General features: G+C 40.5%; 1 protein-coding gene across 25 annotated transcripts in view; it reads right to left on the reverse strand.

Annotated features, from left to right (window-relative positions):
• Window positions 1–20206, reverse strand: part of CLK4 (CDC like kinase 4) — a 66474-nt gene that overhangs the window by 16373 nt on the left and 29895 nt on the right. For 3 of the 25 annotated variants that reach the window (XM_081502165.1, XM_081502144.1, XM_081502157.1), the window contains exons 1-2: window positions 9772–9826; window positions 1950–2110 (exon numbers count right to left, since the gene is read on the reverse strand). Coding sequence is in view for 11 of the 25 variants with exons in the window: in XM_081502144.1 (XP_081358270.1) it covers window positions 1950–2110 (161 nt within the window). In the remaining 14 variants the exon portion in view is untranslated. Of the gene's footprint in view, window positions 1–31; window positions 914–1066; window positions 1134–1949; window positions 2114–4820; window positions 4935–5154; window positions 5275–6086; window positions 6536–8175; window positions 9827–20206 lie in introns of those variants that run through there. The other 22 variants (XM_081502163.1, XM_081502141.1, XM_081502155.1 and 19 more) reach the window with 12 other exon arrangements.

Here is a 20206-nt window from a genome sequence, read left to right on the forward strand (position 1 = left end):
GTAGAAAACGGGCAATTCACAGGCTACTTACAAATCAGGAAAATAAAGACACTTCACAATATATGTGGAAAAAGGTACGATAACTCATACACAACAAAAGTGCTCAAAAGTGCTTATAAATCAGTAAGGAAAATACACTTTAATAGAAAAAAAGGCTAAGAATACAAAAATAATGTTCAAAATGAACTACAATTAAAAAAAATAACGTTCAAGTGGTCAGTAAATATATGACAGCGGACAAACTCAACAGAAATTTAAAAATTCAAATTATAACAAAACACTATTCTTGGCATTTCAAAATAGCCAAGACTGATGAGAGAATGAAGTACCAAGTTGTAGGGAATATAACTTGGTACAAACTTTCTGGAAAAATACATGAATATATAGCAAGATTCTTCTAAGAGTTCACACTCTAACTGTCCTGTCTCTTCTTAGAATCTATTTCCAAGAAATATCAGAGACAAAGATTTGTACATATAGGTATTTTTTAAAATAATCAGAAATAATTTTACATCCAAATAATGGAGGACTAGGATCCTATCAAAATTACCCTTATACGTTTCTGTATTTTTGATTTTTTCAATAATTTTATTACAAAACACTCTCATAAAGTTTTGAATCTTAATAAACTTTTGAATCTTCAAAAGACTATTAGACTACTCCAGATTATGGAGAGTAATCACCACCAGATATCTCTGGTGCCAAGAAGAAACTATTAGTCTAGCGGTTATTGGACAATCATGTTTATACAGTTAATTTTAACAGAAACGAACTGTTCATCAATCATACCAGTTCTTTTTTACCTACACAATGCATAATAAACTTATGAATGATTAGTATTATGATGTTATGCCTTACAGAGTATTTTGTATTTATTTTAATATAGGATACAGATATTCTCTATAGTACATTAATTTAGCTCAGGTCATTGAAATTCTGGCAGAGATTCTCTTTTCTCTTCATACAATAGCATGTGAAGAATGATCAGTCTGCATTGATTACCAACAAGCTCACTGTTCTGCAGAACAAGTCTGTTTTAGCATGGAAAAGGAAAAAAATTACATACTGTTTTTTAAAGTAACCTCAGCTGGCTAATTTAGAAAGCAATCTGGCAAACAGTCCCAATGGAACATCTGCACAAAACAAGGAGAAAACATAGAACCAACAAAAACAAATGAGAAAGGGAAATTAATGGAGGACAAAATGCAAGAAGCTACTCACCTAGTCTTTGTTTAATCATTTAGGAACTTTACAAAATTCCTCCAATTCTACATAAATGTATTATCTCCAAATTTTACACTGGTAAAAATACACTGAAACAGGACACATGCCATTTGGAATTTTTACTGCAGCCCTTCCCTAAATTACTGGCTACTGCCTACGCAAAGTAATGGTTCTTAAAACAGCCAAGCTTCGAAAAATCCCAAATATATTCACTGGTCTTATCTACAAACATAACCTGCAGAATACAGCATAAGCAACTAATCCCCAAAGTATGTTAACATTCTCACATGGCACACTATTTTTCTAAGCTGGGTAACTCTCCCCACCCTTCATTCTCTCTCATTTGTGGAGCCCTAAATAAGTGCCCAATGTACACATCTGCCTAGTATTCACATACAAATTGAAGGCATTTGCTGGTCCTTTAATCACTCACTTCACTCGTGTGTGTCCTATCACCACTTTTGTGTCTCGTTTCACACAACTACATTACTAGCAGCAAGACTCAGTCAACTATCTCCCACAGGTCCCAAATGGATACATGAGGGTAGGAACTCTGTTCTACTCACAGTAATGTCTAGCATATAATAGGCACTCAGGAAATCTTTCTGAATGAGTATTTGTTGATGGATTTATAAAAACAATTTGACAGATGAAAGCTATACAAGCTAATGGCAAATCATTTAAACTATTTGTGTTAAAATGGTACTAGTTCAAGAGTAATTTACCAATCAGATTCTTTAAACTGGTGATGTGGTTTACAATATCTGTTCTCTTGTGTACTGCTGTGGGATCTCCTCTTCCGTTTGTGACTTCCACTGTAGCTTTCATGTCCCCAGCTTTCTCTGCTTTCCCAATCAGGGCAGTGAGTTCTTTTGGAATGCCGCATCTGCTAATGGAAACAAAAAGTGAGTTGTGGAATCACAGATGGCTTGTTTAGTAAATACAGTACTTTACATAATATTGATTAAATATAAAAACACCCAAGACATGGGGTCGTAGAGGTTCCAAAATGTTTCTAGGTAATGTTTCCCAAGGCATGTGGGCACTATCTCACTGGTATGTCAGATGATTGATTGTAAGTGGCATACAGATCCCGGAACTAAACGATAACACTCTTGAGACCTTTAATACTTTCTTTTTCAATTCTTCTGGATAAATTCTCAGTTTGGTGCTTGTCTTCAACTAACATTTGCTAACTGCCATTTTAAAAATAAAGAGTCAGGATTCGGGCTTAGAGTCTTTCTCTTGTGTCTCCTGTCTTGGCAGGCGGATTCTTTACCAATGCGCCATCTGGGAAGCTTACCTTTTTCCTACGGTAAATTACTACTAACCTCTTAAATTACTGCTATTATCAAACTTTAAGTTATTGATGTTAACTTTAAAGATGAACTAGTTTAAAACCAGTATCACCAAGTTTCATGCACCTTTGGCAAAAGATTGTAACACAAATAACTGAAGTCAGAGAAATACTTAGGGATGATAATACAGGAGATGACTTTGTTTTAAAGGTAAAGAGCCACTAATGAAGATCCTTTTTCTCAAACACTCAAGAGTTCCATTCTCTAAATCTTAAGAGAATGACTTTCAGCTTTGAATAGAACTCAGGGTGTGAATAGAAGACAATATTCAACTGAGAACCTGAAGAGCAATAAAAAGTCATTTTATGAACTCATTTTCTCTAACCACAAGTTTATTTTCAGATCATCCTGTAGCTTTCTTAAAATTAAACGTATCTGTTGTAGATCTGGCATGACTAAGAAAATGAACCTATCAGGATGAATATGGTCACACCAAAATCAGACAGCAACCTACAAACTTCAGCAGGTTTCTTTCAGGATCTGTGTTCTAATAAGTCATCCCCATCTGCCTCTCCACATCTTAGCTCTTTCACAAAGCAGTTTCCTTTCTAACAGAGATGTCCAAACTCTGTTCAAGGTCGTGAGTTTCACAACCCAGCAAGGAGCTGAAAAAGGTAAACTGGAGCAAAGCCAGCTTAGTTAACCTCCTTCAGTTTAACCAAATGACTCAGTAACAAGCAAATGAATTCAAGTAACAAAATGTAAATGATTTCAAATTGTTTAAAAAAGATTTTGAAATCAGGCATCTCCTGGGAGGTATTCCCTAAGAAAATATAGATAACATGCCATCAGAGCCTGGAGCCACTAATATTCAGATCTTTTAACTCACTTTCCTTGCTGATTCTAACGCTATACCCATCAAACATACTTCTGATATGTAGCTTCTCTTTTAGCATGCTTTAAAAAAGGAAGACAAGGCACTGGTTAAGTCAAACAAAAATTCTAAAACTCTAGTCAGGGTTCTCACTGGAAATTGGTAAATGAGCATTCGGATTTGACATATGACATATTCATAGGTCATTTGAATATGGGAAACTGAAATAAACCACACTACAAATTAACTTGAGCAAAAAGACCATCAGAAAAGCCATAAAAAGAATTGAATTTCTAGTGGAATTCTTCTGACTCTTTGATTACTCCAATTGTATTTTAATCACATAGGAACTTTAAAATTGCTTAGTTAGGCATTCTTAAATCATACCAAGCAAAATCCCATCTGATGATTGATACTTATTATTATGACTAATACACAGTTTTTGCAAAATATGTCTGCTTTAGCTTTTTTCCTTCTACTGTCAGCCAGCCATAACTAGCTCACCTGTGAACAAAACATAATTCTTATATAACCAGTTATCAATGTGCAAATATTAAAAGAGTCTTGGGAGAGCCAAAGTTTTTTATTTCTCTAGCCAAGTTCACTACTTTCATTTTAATTCATCTGTTAGGAAGCCCTCCTTCACTACTGTTCAGAAATATTTTCTCAGGAGGCCAAGAAAAGAATCCCGACCCAGGTTACACAAATCAAGTTCCTTCACATACAAAAAAAAATTAAAAAACCCACCCCCTAGAATTATTGCACTACCTCTAATTAATAAAGAATCCTACATGTTAGAATCAGACATCTTCCAATAAAAACACCAGATACAAAAACATCAGATATGCTTATATCCGTCTTGGAAACCTGATTCTCTGCTCCTTTTATCACCTTATTTTACCCAATAATTTTATATCTACATATATGGCTTTAAAATATCTACAAACGTTAAAGTTATGATTAGATGACTCCAAGAGGGCTGTACCTGATAACAAGAAGCCTGAAGATATATGTATGGAGTACAAGCATACAAAGATAGCTATAAAATGAGACCAGGAGATGGACCCGGTCAGTTGGAGTGCTGTTTCCTAAGGACAGGATAGGCATACCACGGTTGCTTAAGTAATCAAGGATAGTGTGATTCAAAAGCATCAGAAATGCAGATCTGTGCAATAATGACACACTCCACTTTAAAACCAGTTTACACAAAGGATGAGTCTCTCCATATTTAAACCTCATAAGCACGAGCTAAATTCCACCACCTGGACTCGCAGACTTGCAGTTCCTCGGACGCCCAGTCCACAGCCCCAGCCTATCCGCCAGGGCACCTGGCCAGGACCTCTGGCGCACTCAAGAGATTTGACCCCGGAAAATCCCCGAATGCTACAAACAGCTGAGGCTAGGGACTCAGGGGAAGGCTTGACCTAGGAGTACACTTGCTTCAGGCGGTTCTAGAAGGGTTCCAGATAGGTCCTCATCCTGGCCGGCGGGACGAAGCACGGCCTAAGTAGCCACGATGCGAAAGGCCCGGGTTCTCCGAAAAAAGCTAGTGGCAGAGCCGAGGCCTTTCATCCCTAAGATTTTAAATCTACTATGACGCCTGGGCAACTTTAGGTTTTAAATGTCACAAGCAGAGCTGTGTCCCAAACGAACCCCGGTCACCGAGGCCCCGAATCCCGTCCTTTTACCGACACCTAGCTTCGAGACTTACAAAACTGGGAAGCCGCCCAGCCCAGAACACTTTGCCCGAAGCCTTACCTCCGCAAAAACAAAAGGCCCTTTGGCCGAGAATTGTCGGCAAACCGCCGTCTTCCCTCTCCAGTAGCTGCGACAAACACCCAACAAAATGGCGGCAGTGCCGTCTCCCTACAAACCCCCGGCAGCCTCTAGCACCGCCCACACCAGGCGAACGCGCCTGCGTGACAGAGCTAGTGCGCTCCCGCCCCACCCCTAAGGGGCGGGCTCCACGTGACGTCAGGGATGGCCCCGCCCTCCACCACGCAGTTGTCCCCGCCGAGTAGTCCCCGCCCCGAGACCTGCTTTGGTTGAGGCTGCGCTCTAGATTGTTTTCGTTCTGGGAGCACCTGGGTCAAACTGGGAGGAAACGCCCTAAGCTTGTGGCGCCTGTCTGCAGCTATGGAAGGAGTTATTCTGAATGCGGCACCTCTCAGCAGAGCCAACGATGGCTCCGTTTCCTGCTCTTCCGCCCAAGTGGGCCGTACCATGGCACTTTGGCTGGCTGTCTGCCTTCCGCCTACCGGAGGACCTCAGTTCAGTTCAGTTCAGTTCAGTCGCTCAGTCGTGTCTGACTCTTTGCGACCCCATGAACCGCAGCACGCCAGGCCTCCCTGTCCATCACCGGCTCCTGAAGTTTACCCAAACTTCTGTCCATTGAGTCGGTGATGCCATCCAACCATCTCATCCTCTGTCGTCCCCTTCTCCCGCCCTCAATTCCTCAACTCAGGCACAATCATCACGCAAGAGACAAGCCCCAAATCGTCTCAGTACCAGCTCCAGCCTGGTTCTGGGGATAGTGTAGTTGAGTCTGCTTGCAACTTCCTGTCTAAAAATGGATTCCGATAATTAAGAGGATAGCCTAGGAAACAAGCTCAGAGGTGCTTATCTTTTTCAGGCCTGTGCTCCTGAGAGAAACAGGAACAAAAAGAGCAGTTTCAGTTGAGACTCCTTACCTGCCTCCTGAGCAGATTTGGAAGCTGAAGTTTCCCTAACAAAGTTTTCCCTATTATTTACCCCCGTGGGTCTTATTCAACCAAGGCAGAATAATACATAAGAGTTAGTAAGCCCAGTTGAAAGAAGGTATTTCACAGTTGTAAGTGAAGAAGGAATTCATGGGGCCTGGACTCCATCTTAGGCCTGTTCATGCTGATCATGTTCGGCCACCTCTCTGATGGACTCTGAACTCTGTGCTTAGTGCCTGTGGAAACGACAATAGAAGGACAAGACCCACTCTGGACAGGGGAATCTTGAAGATTGTATTCAGGTTACTCATCACACTCTGTGCTTAGTGCCTGTGGAAACGACAATAGAAGGACAAGACCCCCTCCGGACAGGGGAATCTTGAAGATTGTATTCAGGTTACTCATCACCTAAGGGAAAACATACACTAATCCCCCTACCTCCTGACAGGTCATAGATTTTTTTTCTGTCACCTCAGGCTTATTGATAATTGATTGTTTGAATATGGGGTTATTGTGATTGTATTTACCTTTCCTTTGTTTATGTAAGTCACAAGGAAATTGGGGTGGTGGGTTCAGACATGTACACATGGGGTATAAAAGATTTTCACAAATGCTGGTCGGGGTCCTTGGCTAAGAGAAGACTCTGCCTTGGGCCCGCCGGTGTAATAAACTGCACTCCACTACCTGCATTGTCCTTCTGAGTGAGTTTGTTTCCCAAAACGCGTGGCTATAACATAAGAATCCCTGGACAGTTTCCCATTGTAAGCTTTACGTAAGAAAAGAGGGTCAAAATTTGAGCCCTGGGGAGCACTTGCAGGACAGGAAAAAAGCCTGAAAAGGAATGATCAGAAGGAGAGGAGAACCAAGAGTTTGGTGTCAGAGTAAGGTAGTAAGGACGGGTAGGAGTAAGGATTTGTGTGCTCAGTTGCTAAGTGGTGTCTGACTCTATGCAACTCCATGGACTGTAGCCTGCCAGAGTCCTCTGTCCGTGGGGTTTTCCAGGCAAGAGTACTGGAGTAGGTTGCCATTTCCTACTCAAGTATTCATTAAAAGGACTGATGCTGAAGCTGAAGCTTCAGTACTTTGGCCGCCCAATTGGAAGAGCCAACTTATTGGAAAAGACCCTGATGCTGGGAAAGATTGAAGGCAAATGGATAAGGGGGTGACAGAGGATGAGATGGTTAGATAGCATCACCGACTCAATGCACATGAAATAGAGCAAACTCCAGGAGATAGTGAAGGAGAGGGGAGCCTAGCATGTTGCAGTCCACGGGATCACAAAGAGTCAGACACAACTTAGTGACTGAACAATAACAACTCCAGGGGCTCTTCCCAATCCAGGGATCAAACACCTGTCTCTTGCATCTTCTGCCTTGGCAGGCAGATACTTTTACCACCAGCACCACTTGGGAAGCCCAGGAAGCCCAGAGTAAGGGGGAGAGGGGTTACATGAGAAAAAGGCTGACAGTGACAGATACTAGAGAAGCGTCAAGTGACACTGGTGCTGAAAAGTGTCAAGAGGATTTTGTGTTCTGACAAACAGATGAATAAAAGAGAAAGTCAGAAATCAAATTTAAGAGGGCAGAGTTGGGACTGTTGTGGGCCTAAACCAAATAGAATGTGGGTTTGTACCTTGTTGGGTGAAAGGAGGGCACTGTCATTTCATGATCTAATATCATAGAAAACATGCCACCCACTTTGGATAAACTGAATTGTTACGGAGATTGTATCCCATGTCAAGAAGTGAAGAAATGAAGTTGAAAAGATAATTGGAAAATTGGAAGTGAAAATTTGCTATGCTGTAGAATGAAACAGACAACTTCATTCTCCTCACCTGGAATAGCCACCATTTCTGCCTTTACAATTTTAAATCTCAGCCATCCTTCGATGTCTGTCTCTAAGATGCTGTCCCCGACTGCATTAGTTCCCACTCATCTCTGTCTTCTTGACTACTCCAGTTAGAGATGAAGCCCTCAAACAGTTGGCCAAGGCACACTGGTGTGCCTGGAGCCATCAAAATATGCTGACCAATTTTGCCCATAGAGTGAAATGTATTGGTTCTACAACTGATTATACTTACTGTTTCAAGAACATCTATCAGTTAGGATGTTTAGCTGAGTAGACTGGGCCATCTTGCAAGGTAAAGTCAGACTCAGCTTGAGGCATACAGAGGCATAAATTAAGCTGGCACCAAAGAAAACTTCCCGTTTTTGCTGGAGCATGAAAGATCTTTGTCTCACGAGGATCAGGAAAGTGGTCAGGAAAGTGCACAGTTTTGCTCAAACAGCAATATAAAGTTAAAAGACAGCCAAGTGGGAAGGACACCTACAGAGGGATAAATAGACCTCACAAAACATTACCCAGTAGCAGAGTCTGCTTTGTAGTTGTTGCTGTTTTGTTTTAGTGTCATTTTGAGTATTTAAATTTGTGTGCCACTTAAATATTAAGGTCTAATATTTGAAAGTGTGTTGTGATCAGGAGGAGGCTGAGACTGTCCTATGAGTACCATTTCTCTAATTACATGTATGGTGCTCCTAGTTACTCTCTGCAGCTTACGTGCTTTCAATGGAGACAAAAACCTAATTGATATTATCTTTGGTGTCTTAGTGGCTACAACTCAGTACATGTTTGTAGGTTGCTTATGAAAGCTGCTTTTGACTGTTTTGCTCAGTTAGGTTGAATTAAATCAAAGTTTGAAATTTACTCCCCAAATTCCTGTGCTAGTTGGCTTAATTGTCTTATGTGACATCTTAACTCTTTCTATGAAGTCAGTTACCTGGAAAATGAACACCTTGAGTCAGAGGATTTAACGAAAACTGTCTAAATTTCTCGGAATCTACTACTAACACCAGGGTGTCCCTGGTGGCTTGGTGGTAAAGAATCTGCATGCTAATGCAGGAGACGCAGGTTCAATTCCTGGGTTGGGAAGATCCCCTGGAGAAGGAAATGGCAACCCGCTCCAGTATTTTTGCCTGGGAAATCCCATGGACAGGGGCCTTTGGTGGGCTACAGTCCATGGGGTCACAAAAGAGTTGGTCATGACTTGGCGACTAAATACCAACGACTACTAACACCAGAAAAAACTGTCTAATCTGGTATCGTCATCTCAATACAAGAACAAGTATGTCTTAAGAAAACCTTAAGGTAAGCCATAGGTAAAGAAATCTTAGTTTTGAAGAGCAACCAGAGGAATATTCTTATTGTATATTCCACAGATATTCTACAGGTTTAACTTCAGACATAGGAAAAACAGAGTTCTAGAGTAAAAGTCATCTCTGAAAGCAGAGTTCCAGAGTAAAAGTCCGTATTGTTATGTAAATTAAGTTTAACAAAAGCTTGTCATTTTTATGGAGAAACCTTTTCAAAGGTATAAACCTTTACAGGTTTATAATTTCTAAGTTGTTATTACTGATAATTTATATTTAATTATATGTTTTTGTGTGATTTTCGCTATCAGTTTATACTCATTTATGTGCTAACCACTTGGTGTACATCAAATAACCTTAATAACTCTATAAAGTGATCATTGGTTACAGGCTTGCATTCGCAGTTATCAAGTACCAGAACCAGGGTTCAATCTCAGGCTTTACTTCCTCCAAAGCTCTTGTGTTTAACCCATCCTACTGACTGCTTCAAATCATATAGCAAAGTATTGATACATAGCAACTTGCTTTACTTAGCCATTAGGGAAAACCAGCTGAGTCCATCTTTCAGCAAGACCAAAGGAGTCTGCCTTTAAAAAATACCACTTTTCAAGATGATACATCATTGAAGGCTCCTTATGATGAAACAATCAGTCAGTTTATCACCAGCACATCAAGGTCATCAAAGATCTCAGGGTGCCATATTCACTGTTCAGCAGCAGGTCACAAAGGGTCTCCCATGCAGCCCACGCTGCTGAAGATGGATAACATCCCAGGTTTCTCCAATATTTCCTGAGACTGGTCGTGAGGAGATTCACACAGCACACTGTGAAGCAGGATCCAGCCCATCAAACATCCCCTGCCAGAAACATCCCCCGATACGCAATGCACTTTGCAGTGTGTATATGAGGTGTGGAGTGGAGGAGTGCCAGGAATGATTTGATTCAGAGGTTGTGTTAGGAATAGGATAGACTGATCTTTCCAATCTTAGTGTCAGTTTCCACTACTTCTATATGAAAGGGCTTTGGACCTAGGTTAGTAAATTAGTTTGTCAACACATGCTACCAATAGTCTCAACTGTCAACTATCCAGGGAAACCATTGAAGGGAAAATATATTTACCTACATTCTAAACTTCTTAAGAATATTGTAGAATCCTATATAAGTATATGAAAACATGTAATACATATATTTGTCTCCAAATCTTCTGGGTTTAGCTTTTAGTGTATGAGTATCAAGTTCCTATTTTATGTAATTGTAGGAAGTATAGTATCCTTCAGAGTATTCTGATGGTTTCTAGAGAGGGTGTTAACTTCTCTGGAGATTCCTGTCACCTCTCTAAATTCCCAGTCCTGGCTCTATCCCTCAATTCCTGTATACTATATTATCTGCAGTAGCTATCCTTGCTTCATAACATTTTGTACCAAGTATTGACACAGACCTCTTATCCTTGGTTTTCTAAAGACTATGTAGCTTTTATGAGGAATAGTCTTAAAATTTTGAGGATACTTGGATAGGTACAGTGCAGAAACAAAAAGAACTTACATTTTAGTATCAGAATTCACAGTTCTGAAGGTGCCAATCATTTCTCATCACAGATAATTTCTTATTGGCTTTTAGCTCCTTAGGACCCAACCAGCCAAGTTCCTTAGGATCATCCTCACATTTTTTCTCAAGAGCATTCTCCCTTTTTCTTGTCATTCTTTCTGCCTTCATTCATTCGTAAAATATTTATTGGGCACCGACTTATACCAAACACTGTCCTAGGTGCTGAGGATGCAAAAAGCACACAAGACAAAGTACCTGCCTTTGTAGAGTTCAGGTTCCAGTGGGGAAAGGAAAAAAAAGGAAATATTTCAACACTTTATATAGCTTATGAAGAAAACAAACTAGAAACCAAAAGAATATCTGAGAAGGGCTTGCTAGACGTAGGATGGTGTGTTCTTGGCAGATGTGGCATTTAGTTTACGGCTAAAGAAGCGGAGAAGCTGGTCATGGGAAGATGAGACAGAAGTCCACTGGAAGTCTCATTTAACCCCATACAGACATGTCTGTGAAGATATTTTGACATTTTGTGATAGGAAGAAAAAATTGGAAACAATGTAGATGTCCATTACTAGGGGAATAGATAAGTAAAATGGATGTATACTGTGTATTAGTTAAAAGCAGTGAATTTGATTTACAAATAGACCTAAAAACTTAATGTTGAGTGAAGAAGAAAATATGATTTATAACACAATCTCATTTAGGCAGATTTTTAAAAACACCAACCACACTACATATTTTCAAGGATACACATATATGTAAATAAAGATTTGAGAATAGATTGGAAGGGCAATGTGTTAAATACACTGGAGATGTGCTTCTCAGAATTCTGATCCTTAGAGTAGAAGACCGTTTAGGCTATGCACTCAATTTACTCTGTAGCTTTGTTGCCCTTAAAATTAGATCCTGTGTCTAATTTTCAACACAATCTTCCCCGTGGCTACAGGAGGCAGCTGACTCTATCGTGTACCTTAAGTTGACAGCTGGCTGACCTGATCTTGTTGTTTTCCTTTTTTAAAGCTTTTAAAACAGCTAACCAAAGGCATTGTGTGTGTGTTAGTCACTCAGTCGTGTCTGATTTTTTGTGATTCTTTGGCAGGTAGCCCGCTAGGCTCCTCTGTCCGTAGAATTCTCCACGCAAGAATACTGGAGTGGGTAGTCATTTTCCTTCTCCCTGGATCTTTCTGACCCAGGGATTGATCCCAGGTCTCTGGCATTGCAGGCAGATTCTTTACCCTCTGAGTCACCAGGGAAGCCAAAGGCAGACAACTCAGTAATTCTTATAATTGCTATTGCCCCTATACTATTCAAGTGCTTCCTGCTACTGCATAAGCTAGTGTTTGACCTCTATCTGAATCTCATCCGGATTCACCACCAGTGAGAGTTTTTTCCTAGATCCGAGGGCTGTGTTTTTTGTTCTATTTCACCACCTTGTCTTTCTAGGAAGGAATAAGGGACATCTTTGCTTTATTCCTGTTTGTAAAGCAACAAAGTTCCACAGTTTTACTTGTTTCATATTGTAACTTTTCTTTGCAATATATTGTGGAAAAATGTCCAATAAATACCAATAAATATTTGTATATAACCAATCCTCATTATTTGTGGGGATTCTGCATTTACAAATTTAGCTACTCATTAAAATTTATTTGTTGTTATTGTTCAGTTGCTCAGTCGTTTCTGACTCTTTGCGATCCCATAGATTGCAGCGTGGCAGGCTTCCCTGTCCTTCACTATCTCTGGGAGTTTGCTCAAACTCATGTCCATTGAGTCAATGATGCCATCCAACCATCTCATCCTCTGTCACCCCCTTCTCCTCCCAAATCAATCCTCATAGTGCCTTCATGATCATTCATGGACATGAGCACAGCAGCAAAAAAATTTCTCAATCAATGTGTACATTCCCACCTGAAGTCAAGCAAAGCAATGCTCTGCCTTCTTGTTCCAGCTCGCATACTATAAAGAAGTGCCTTTTTCACAGTGTATTTAATAGTACATTTTGTGCTTTTTTTTGGTGACTTCACTGTTGTTGTTTTTTTTTTAACAATATTATCAATGAGAGGACAGCTCTTTAAAATTTTTTTTTGCTGTAAAAGTCATTAATGGGTTTTACTGTTTTGTATTTATTTCAATTTAGTGTTGAACTGTATAAGAGAGAAAACTAGCAAAGTAAAACATGAAGTAATCAATAAAAACAAAGCACAGGTTAAAGAAAAACAAAAAATTAAGTCAAAGAATAAAACTAAGATCTTGTTCTTTGGAAAGACTAACAAGTAAGCTTTACACTGGAGTGATTTTTAGGAATGAGACACATACAACATGAGGAACAAAAATGGAATTTAATGGACAACAATATAACAGTTAACGTAAAAGCCCAAGCCAAAGATTATTTTCCAGGTAAATATAAACTATAAAAACAAGCTCAATAATAGAAAACTAAGTAGACCAAGTCAGACTTTATTTTTTGGGGCTCCAAAATCACTGCAGATGGTGATTGCAGCCATGAAATTAAAAGACGCTTACTCCTTGGAAGGAAAGTTATGACCAACCTAGACAGCATATTAAAAAGCAGAGACATTACTTTGCCAACAAAGGTCTGTCTAGTCAAGGCTATGGTTTTTCAAGTAGTCATGTATGGATATGAGAGTTGGACGGTGAAGAAAGCTGAGCGCCGAAGAATTGATGCTTTTGAACTGTGGTGTTGGAAAAGACTCTTGAGAGTCCCTTGGACTGCAAGGAGATCCAACCAGTCCATCCTAAAGGAGACCAGCCCTGGGTGTTCATTGGAAGGACTGATGTTGAAGTTGGAACTCCAATACTTTGGCCACCTCAGGCGAAGAGTTGACTCATTGGAAAAGACCCTGATGCTGGGAAGGATTGGGGGCAGGAGGAGAAGGGGACGACAGAGGATGAGATGGCTGGACGGCATCACCGCCTCGATGGACATGAGTTTGGGTAAACTCCAGGAGTTGGTGATGGACAGGGAGGCCTGGCGTGCTGCAGTTCATGGGGTCACAAAGAGCCAGACACGACTGAGCGACTGAACTGAACTGAACTGAAGTAGACCAATGTGCAAAAAAGTGTTAACATAGCAGGCCCGAAGCTGCTCTTTTCAGAAAGACCTACTTTCGGGTTGGCTCTTGGCTGGCATCTGAGACCTTGGCACTTGACCTATTCTCCTCGCTATTTTTTTTTTCTTGGCTATCTTAAGCTATAGCATTTTTAAAATTTTATTTACTTTAATTGGAGGATAATTACTTTACAGTATTGTAATGGTTTTTGCTATACATCAACATGAATCAGTCACAGGCATACATGTGTCCCTTCTGTCCTGAACACCCCTCCCACCTCCCTCTCCACCCCACGCTCCGGGTTGTCACACAGCACCAGCTTTGGGTTCTGTAGGTCATATGTCAGACTCCCACTGGCTATCTATTTTACACATGGTAATGCATATGCTTCAATGCTATTCTCTCGAATCATCCCACCCTCTCCTTCTCCCACTGTGTCCAAAAGTCTATTCTTTATGCTTGAGTCTTCTTTGCTGTCCTGCATGTTGGATCATAAGTACCATCTTTCTAGTTTCCACATATGTGCATTAATATATGATATTTGTGTTTCTCTTTCTGACTTACTTCACTCTGTATAATAGGCTCTAGGATCATCCACCTCCTTAGAACTGATTCAAATGCATTCATTTTTATAGCTAAGTAATACTCCATTGTATATATGCACCACAACTTCCTTATCCATTCATCTGCCAATGGACATCTAGGTTGCTTCCGTGTCCTAGCTATTGTAAATAGTGCTGCAATGAACACTGGGGTACATGTGTCTTTTCCAATTCTGGTTTCCTCAGGGTATATATCCAGTAGTGGGATTGCTGGGTCACATGGGAGTTTTATTCCTAGTTTTTAAAAAATCTCCACACTGTTTTCCATAGTGGTTGTATCAGTTTGCATTCCCACCAACAGTGTAAGAGGGTTACCTTTTCTCCACTCCTTCTCCAACATTTATTGTTTGTTGACTTTTTGATGATGGCCATTCTGACCAGTGTAAGATGATACCTCATTGTGATTTTGATTTGCATTTCTCTAATAATGTTGAGCATCTTTCCATGTGTTTATTAGCCATCTGTATGTCTTCTTTTGAGAAATGTTGTTTAGGTCTTCTGCCCACTTTTTGATTAGGTTGTTTGTTTTTCTGGTATTGAGCTGCTTATATATTTTGGAGATTAATTCTTTGTCAGTTGTTTCATTTGCTATTATTTTCTCCCATTCTGAGGGTTGTTTTCTCACCTTTCTGATAGTTTCCTTAGTTGTGCAAAAGATTTTAAGTTTAATTAGGCCCCATATGTTTATTTTTTAATTTCTTTAGGAGGTGGATCATAGAGGATATTGCTTTAGTTACTTTAATTGCTTTCATTACTTTGTGGATCACAAAGGATATTGCTGTGATTTATGTCAGAGAGTGTTCTGCCTATGTTTTCCTCTCAGAGTTTTATAGTTTCTGGTCTTACATTTAGATCTTGAATCCATTTTGTGTTTACCTTTGTGTGTGGTGTCACAAAGTGTTCTAAGTTCATTCTTTTCCATGTAGCTGTCCAGTTTTCACAGCACCTCTTGTTGAAGGGACTGTCAAAACAGTATAGTACCAGCACAAAAATAAATATAGATTTATGGAACAGGATAGAAAGCCCAGAAATAAATCCCTGCTCTATGGCCAATTAAATTAGGACAGGAAGGCAAGACTTCACAAGATTGGAGATAGTCTCTTCAACAAATGGTGCTGGGAAAACTGAACAGCTATATGTAAAAAATGAAATTAGATCATTCTTTAACAGCCTACACAAAAATAAGCTTAAAAAAATAAACTTAAAATAGATTAAAGACTGGAGAAGGCAATGGCACCCCACTCTAGTACTCTTGCCTGGAAAATCCCATGGATGGAGGAGCCGGGTAGGCTGCAGTCCATGGGGTCGCTAAGAGTCAGACACGACTGAGCAACTTCACTTTCACTTTTCCCTTTCATGCACTGGAGAAGGAAATGGCAACCCACTCCAGTATTCTTGCCTGGAGAATCCCAGGGACGGGGGAGCCTGGGGGGCTGCCGTCTATGGGGTTGCACAGAGTCAGACACGACTGAAGCGACTTAGCAGCAGCAGCTGCAGCAGATTAAAGACTTATATATGAGATGGGACACTATAAAACTCCTAGAGGAAAACATAGACACAGCACTCTCTGACATAGTTCGCAGCAATATGCTTTTCAATCTTTCTCCCAGAATAATGGAAATAAAAACAAAAAGAAACAAATAGGACCTACTTAAACTCAAAAGCTTCCGCACAGCAAAGGAAACTAAACCAAATGAAAAGACAACCCACAGACTGGAAGAAAATAATTGCAAATGATGTGACTAGAAACAGTGACAGATTTTATTTTCTTGGGCTCCAAAATCACTGCAGATGGTGACCGCAGCCATGAAATTCTTTAAAAGACGCTTGCTCCTTGGAAGAAAAGCTATGACGAACCTAGACAGCATATCAAAAAGCAGAGATATTACTTTGCCAACAAAGGTCTGTCTAGTCAAAGCTATGGTTTTTCCAGTAGTCATGTATGGATGTGAGAGTTGGACCATAAAGAAAGCTGAGCACTGAAGAACTGATGCTTTTGAACTGTGGTGTTGGAGAGGATTCTTGAGAGTCCCTTGTACTGCAAGGAGATCCAACCAGTCAATCATAAAGGAAATCAATCCTGAATATTCATTGGAAAGACTGACATTGAGGCTGAATACTTTGGCCAATACTTTGGCCACCTGATGTGAGAACCATCTCATTGGAAAAGACCCTGATGCTGAGAAAGATTGAAGGCAGGAGGAGAAGGGGACGACAGAGGATGAGATGGTTGGATGGCATCACTGACTTGATGGACATGAGTTTGAGCAGGCTCTGTGAGTTGGTATTGGACAGAGAAGGTTGGCGTGCTTCAGCCCATGGGATCACAAAGAGTTGGACTCGACTGAGCAATTGAACTGAACTGATATGACTCCAAAATTTACAAACAGCTTATGAGACTTAATATCATGAAAACAAACAACCCAATGAAAAAATGGGTGGAAAACCCAAATAGACATTTCTCCAAAGAAGCTATAGAGAAGGCCAAAGTCACATGGAAAGATGCTCAGTGTCACTAATTATTAGAGAAATGAAAATCAAAACTACAATGAGATAACACCTCACATCAGTCAAAATGGATATCATCAAAAAATCCACAAACAATAAATCCTGGGGAGGGTGTGGAGAGAAGGGAACCCTCCTACACTGTTGGTGGGAATGTAAATTGGTACATTGTAATATTATTAATATTCAGACATGAAAAGATGGAAATAATGCCATTTGCAGCAACATAGATGCTCCTAGAGATTGTCATACTGAGTGAAGTAAGCCAGAGCAAGACAAATAATCATGTGATACTGTTTATATGTGGAATCTAAAATATGTTACAAAAGAACTTACTTACAAAACAGAAATAGAGTTGCAGATGTAGAAACAAACTTTTGGTTACTGAGGGTAGGGGGGAGGGGTAATTTGGGAAACTGGGATTGAAAAATATATACTACATTACATAAAATAGATAACTAATAAGGACCTAGTATATAGCACAGAGAACTCTACTCAATACTCTGTAATGACCTATATGGGAAAAGAATCTAAAAAATAAATGGATATATGTATACATGATTCACTTTGCTGTACACCTGAAACTAACACAACATTGTAAATCAAGTGCATGTGTGCTAAGTGGCTTCAGTCGTGTCCGACTCTTTGAGACCCCATGGACTGTAGCCCGCCAGGCTCCTCTGTCCATGGGATTCTCCAGGCAAGAATACTGGAGTGGGTTGTCATTTCCTCCTCCAGGGCATGTTCCTGACCACACTCCAATAAAAATTTAAAGAGCAAGTTGACCCCCCCAAAACTTTCTTTTTGGAGAACATTCCAAGGACAGGGGATGTTATATGTTTAGATCCTGAAGTGGGATGAAGATGCCCTGTTGATGTATAGGAAGAAATCTAGAGGCAAAAGTGCAATGACGATTAAAAAAATTACAGTCCTGTCTTATTTTTTCCCTGAAATTAGTAAAAAAAAAAAAAAAAGGAGAAGTGAATTCTTTTCCCAAATTCAATGGTTATTTTGGGGCTGACAACCTCCTTCCTATGAGTTATAATATACAAATTAAAAAAAAAAGTTGACAGCATTTGCCTTAGTTCAAAAGTAAAATACTTCAGTCCCAAAAAAACAAGAGTAAATTGATCAATTGAAGCATATCCAGAGAAGACACTGTTGACCAACCTGGACAAGGGCCTTATACATCAGTTATAAATATACTCTTTCCTTTGTATAAGATAGTTAGAGGAAATTATGAGCATAAGTCAGGTGCTCCTGAGCACATTCTAAAAGCTGGGACACATTGACTCCTCTGACTGGTTTCTGGAGGGAATGTGAGGTGACAGATGCCCTTGACCTCTGGGTCATCATGCAAACAGAGCATCCTGGTATCCCACTGAGACTCCTGGAGACTTCTATGCTCCCTCACAGTGCGATGTTGGGCTAGCATCACTCCACTGCTAGGGTCACTCCATCCCAGGAAGCCCCCTGCCCTTAGATGAAAACCCCAGTGGCAGCCCCTAGAGCCCTTGATGAGTTCAGGTCTGCTTCTTCTGCCTGATCTCTGGAGAGCCACTGAAGGACTTGGCACCTTTGGGACATCTGGAGCCCCTGCTCATCTTCTTCAGGGCACAATGAGTAGGTCCCACGGGGCAGGGCCACTGAGCCCAGGTTGGAGTGCTACAATCATATCTTGATGTGAGCCAGTGACTACAGCTGCCTAAGTGGCCTACCATCATGTCCTTAGCACACAACCAAGGGCTCTAGCAGAGCCCCATGCATCACCTGGGGTTTCCCAAACAAGCCCAAAGGTCTTGACCTTCTTGAAGGATATTTCACCTTAAGGACTAGTGAATGGAGCCCTAAGTTGGCCACACAGTCAAGTGAGTGCTCACAAAACTCATATCTCCTCCTAGAAAGCAATATTGGACAAGGGATGCAATTCTCATATTTTTTGCCTTGTATTTTTATTATTAGAGAAGTGAAAATAAAGTGATGTGTGTGTGTGCACGTGCACGTGTGTGAATAATAGTAAAAGTTGCTTAAGGTCTGCACAGAGGAGAAGTGCTTTCTTTCTAATAAATATCTCCTAGGACATGTGCAGAGAGTGATGAAAGAGACACAGAGATAATAATATGTATCTATGTTATACTGTCAAAGAAACGGTGAAGGAAGAAACACCTGCTGCAAATTTGCCAGGAGGAACAGGAGGCCTGTTGTTGTTGTTCAGTTGCTGAGTCTTGTCCGATTCTTTGAGACCTCATGGACTGCAGCGCACCAGGCTTCCCTCTCTCTCACCATCTCCCAGGAGTTTGCCCAAGTTCATGTCCCTTGAATCGGTGATGCCATCCAACCATCTCATCCTCTGATGCCATCTTTTCCTTCTGCCTTCAATCTTTCCCAGCATCAGGGTCTTTTCCAGTGAGTTGGCTCTTCACATCAGGTGGCCAAAGTATTGGAGCTTCAGCTTCAGCATCAGTCCTTCCGAAGAGTATTCAGAGTTGATTTCCTTTAAGATTGACTGGTTTGATCTCCTTACTGTCCAAGGGACTCTCAAGAGTCTTCTCCAGCACCACAGTTCAAAAGCATCAATTCTTTGATGCTCTGCCTTCTTTATGGTCCAGCTCTCATATCTGTATATGACTACTGGAAAGACCATAGCCTTGACTATATGGACCTTTGTCAGCAAAGTGATGTCTTTGCTTTTTAACACACTGTCTAGGTTTGTCATAGCTTTCCTTGTAGGAAGCAATGGTCTTCTAATTTCATGGCTGCAGTCACTATTCCACAGTGATTTTAGAGCCCAAGAAGAGGAAATCTGTCATTGCTTCCACCGTTTCCTCTTCTATTTGCTATGAAGTGATGGGACCAGATGCCATGATCTTAGTTTTTTTGAATGTTGAGTTTTAAGCCAGCTTTTTCCACTCTCCTCCTTCACCCTCATTAAGAGGTTCTTTAGTTCCTGTATGCAGGTCAAGAAGCAACAGTTAGAACCTTGTATAGAACAACTGACTGGTTCAGGATTGAGAAGACCTAGTAATGCTTAATCAAAAGATGATGCCTGTAAAAATTAATACACAGAAATCTCAATTGTTGATAAAAATGGAGCAAGGAGGCCAGAAGGGGGAGCTCTAACACCCTACAACCATAGTGGAACGTGAAAGACTTTTTTCTCTTGCCTGGCAAGAGCTCAGTCAATGAAAGATGGTTACAGTGCAATCAATGAGAAGCTACTACAGTTTGAACTCTTTTCTTCACCCCTCC

Source organism: Giraffa tippelskirchi, chromosome 6, assembly GCF_054371585.1.
Source record: "Giraffa tippelskirchi isolate mGirTip1 chromosome 6, T2T-mGirTip1v1.2.pri, whole genome shotgun sequence".
NCBI lineage: Eukaryota > Metazoa > Chordata > Mammalia > Artiodactyla > Giraffidae > Giraffa > Giraffa tippelskirchi.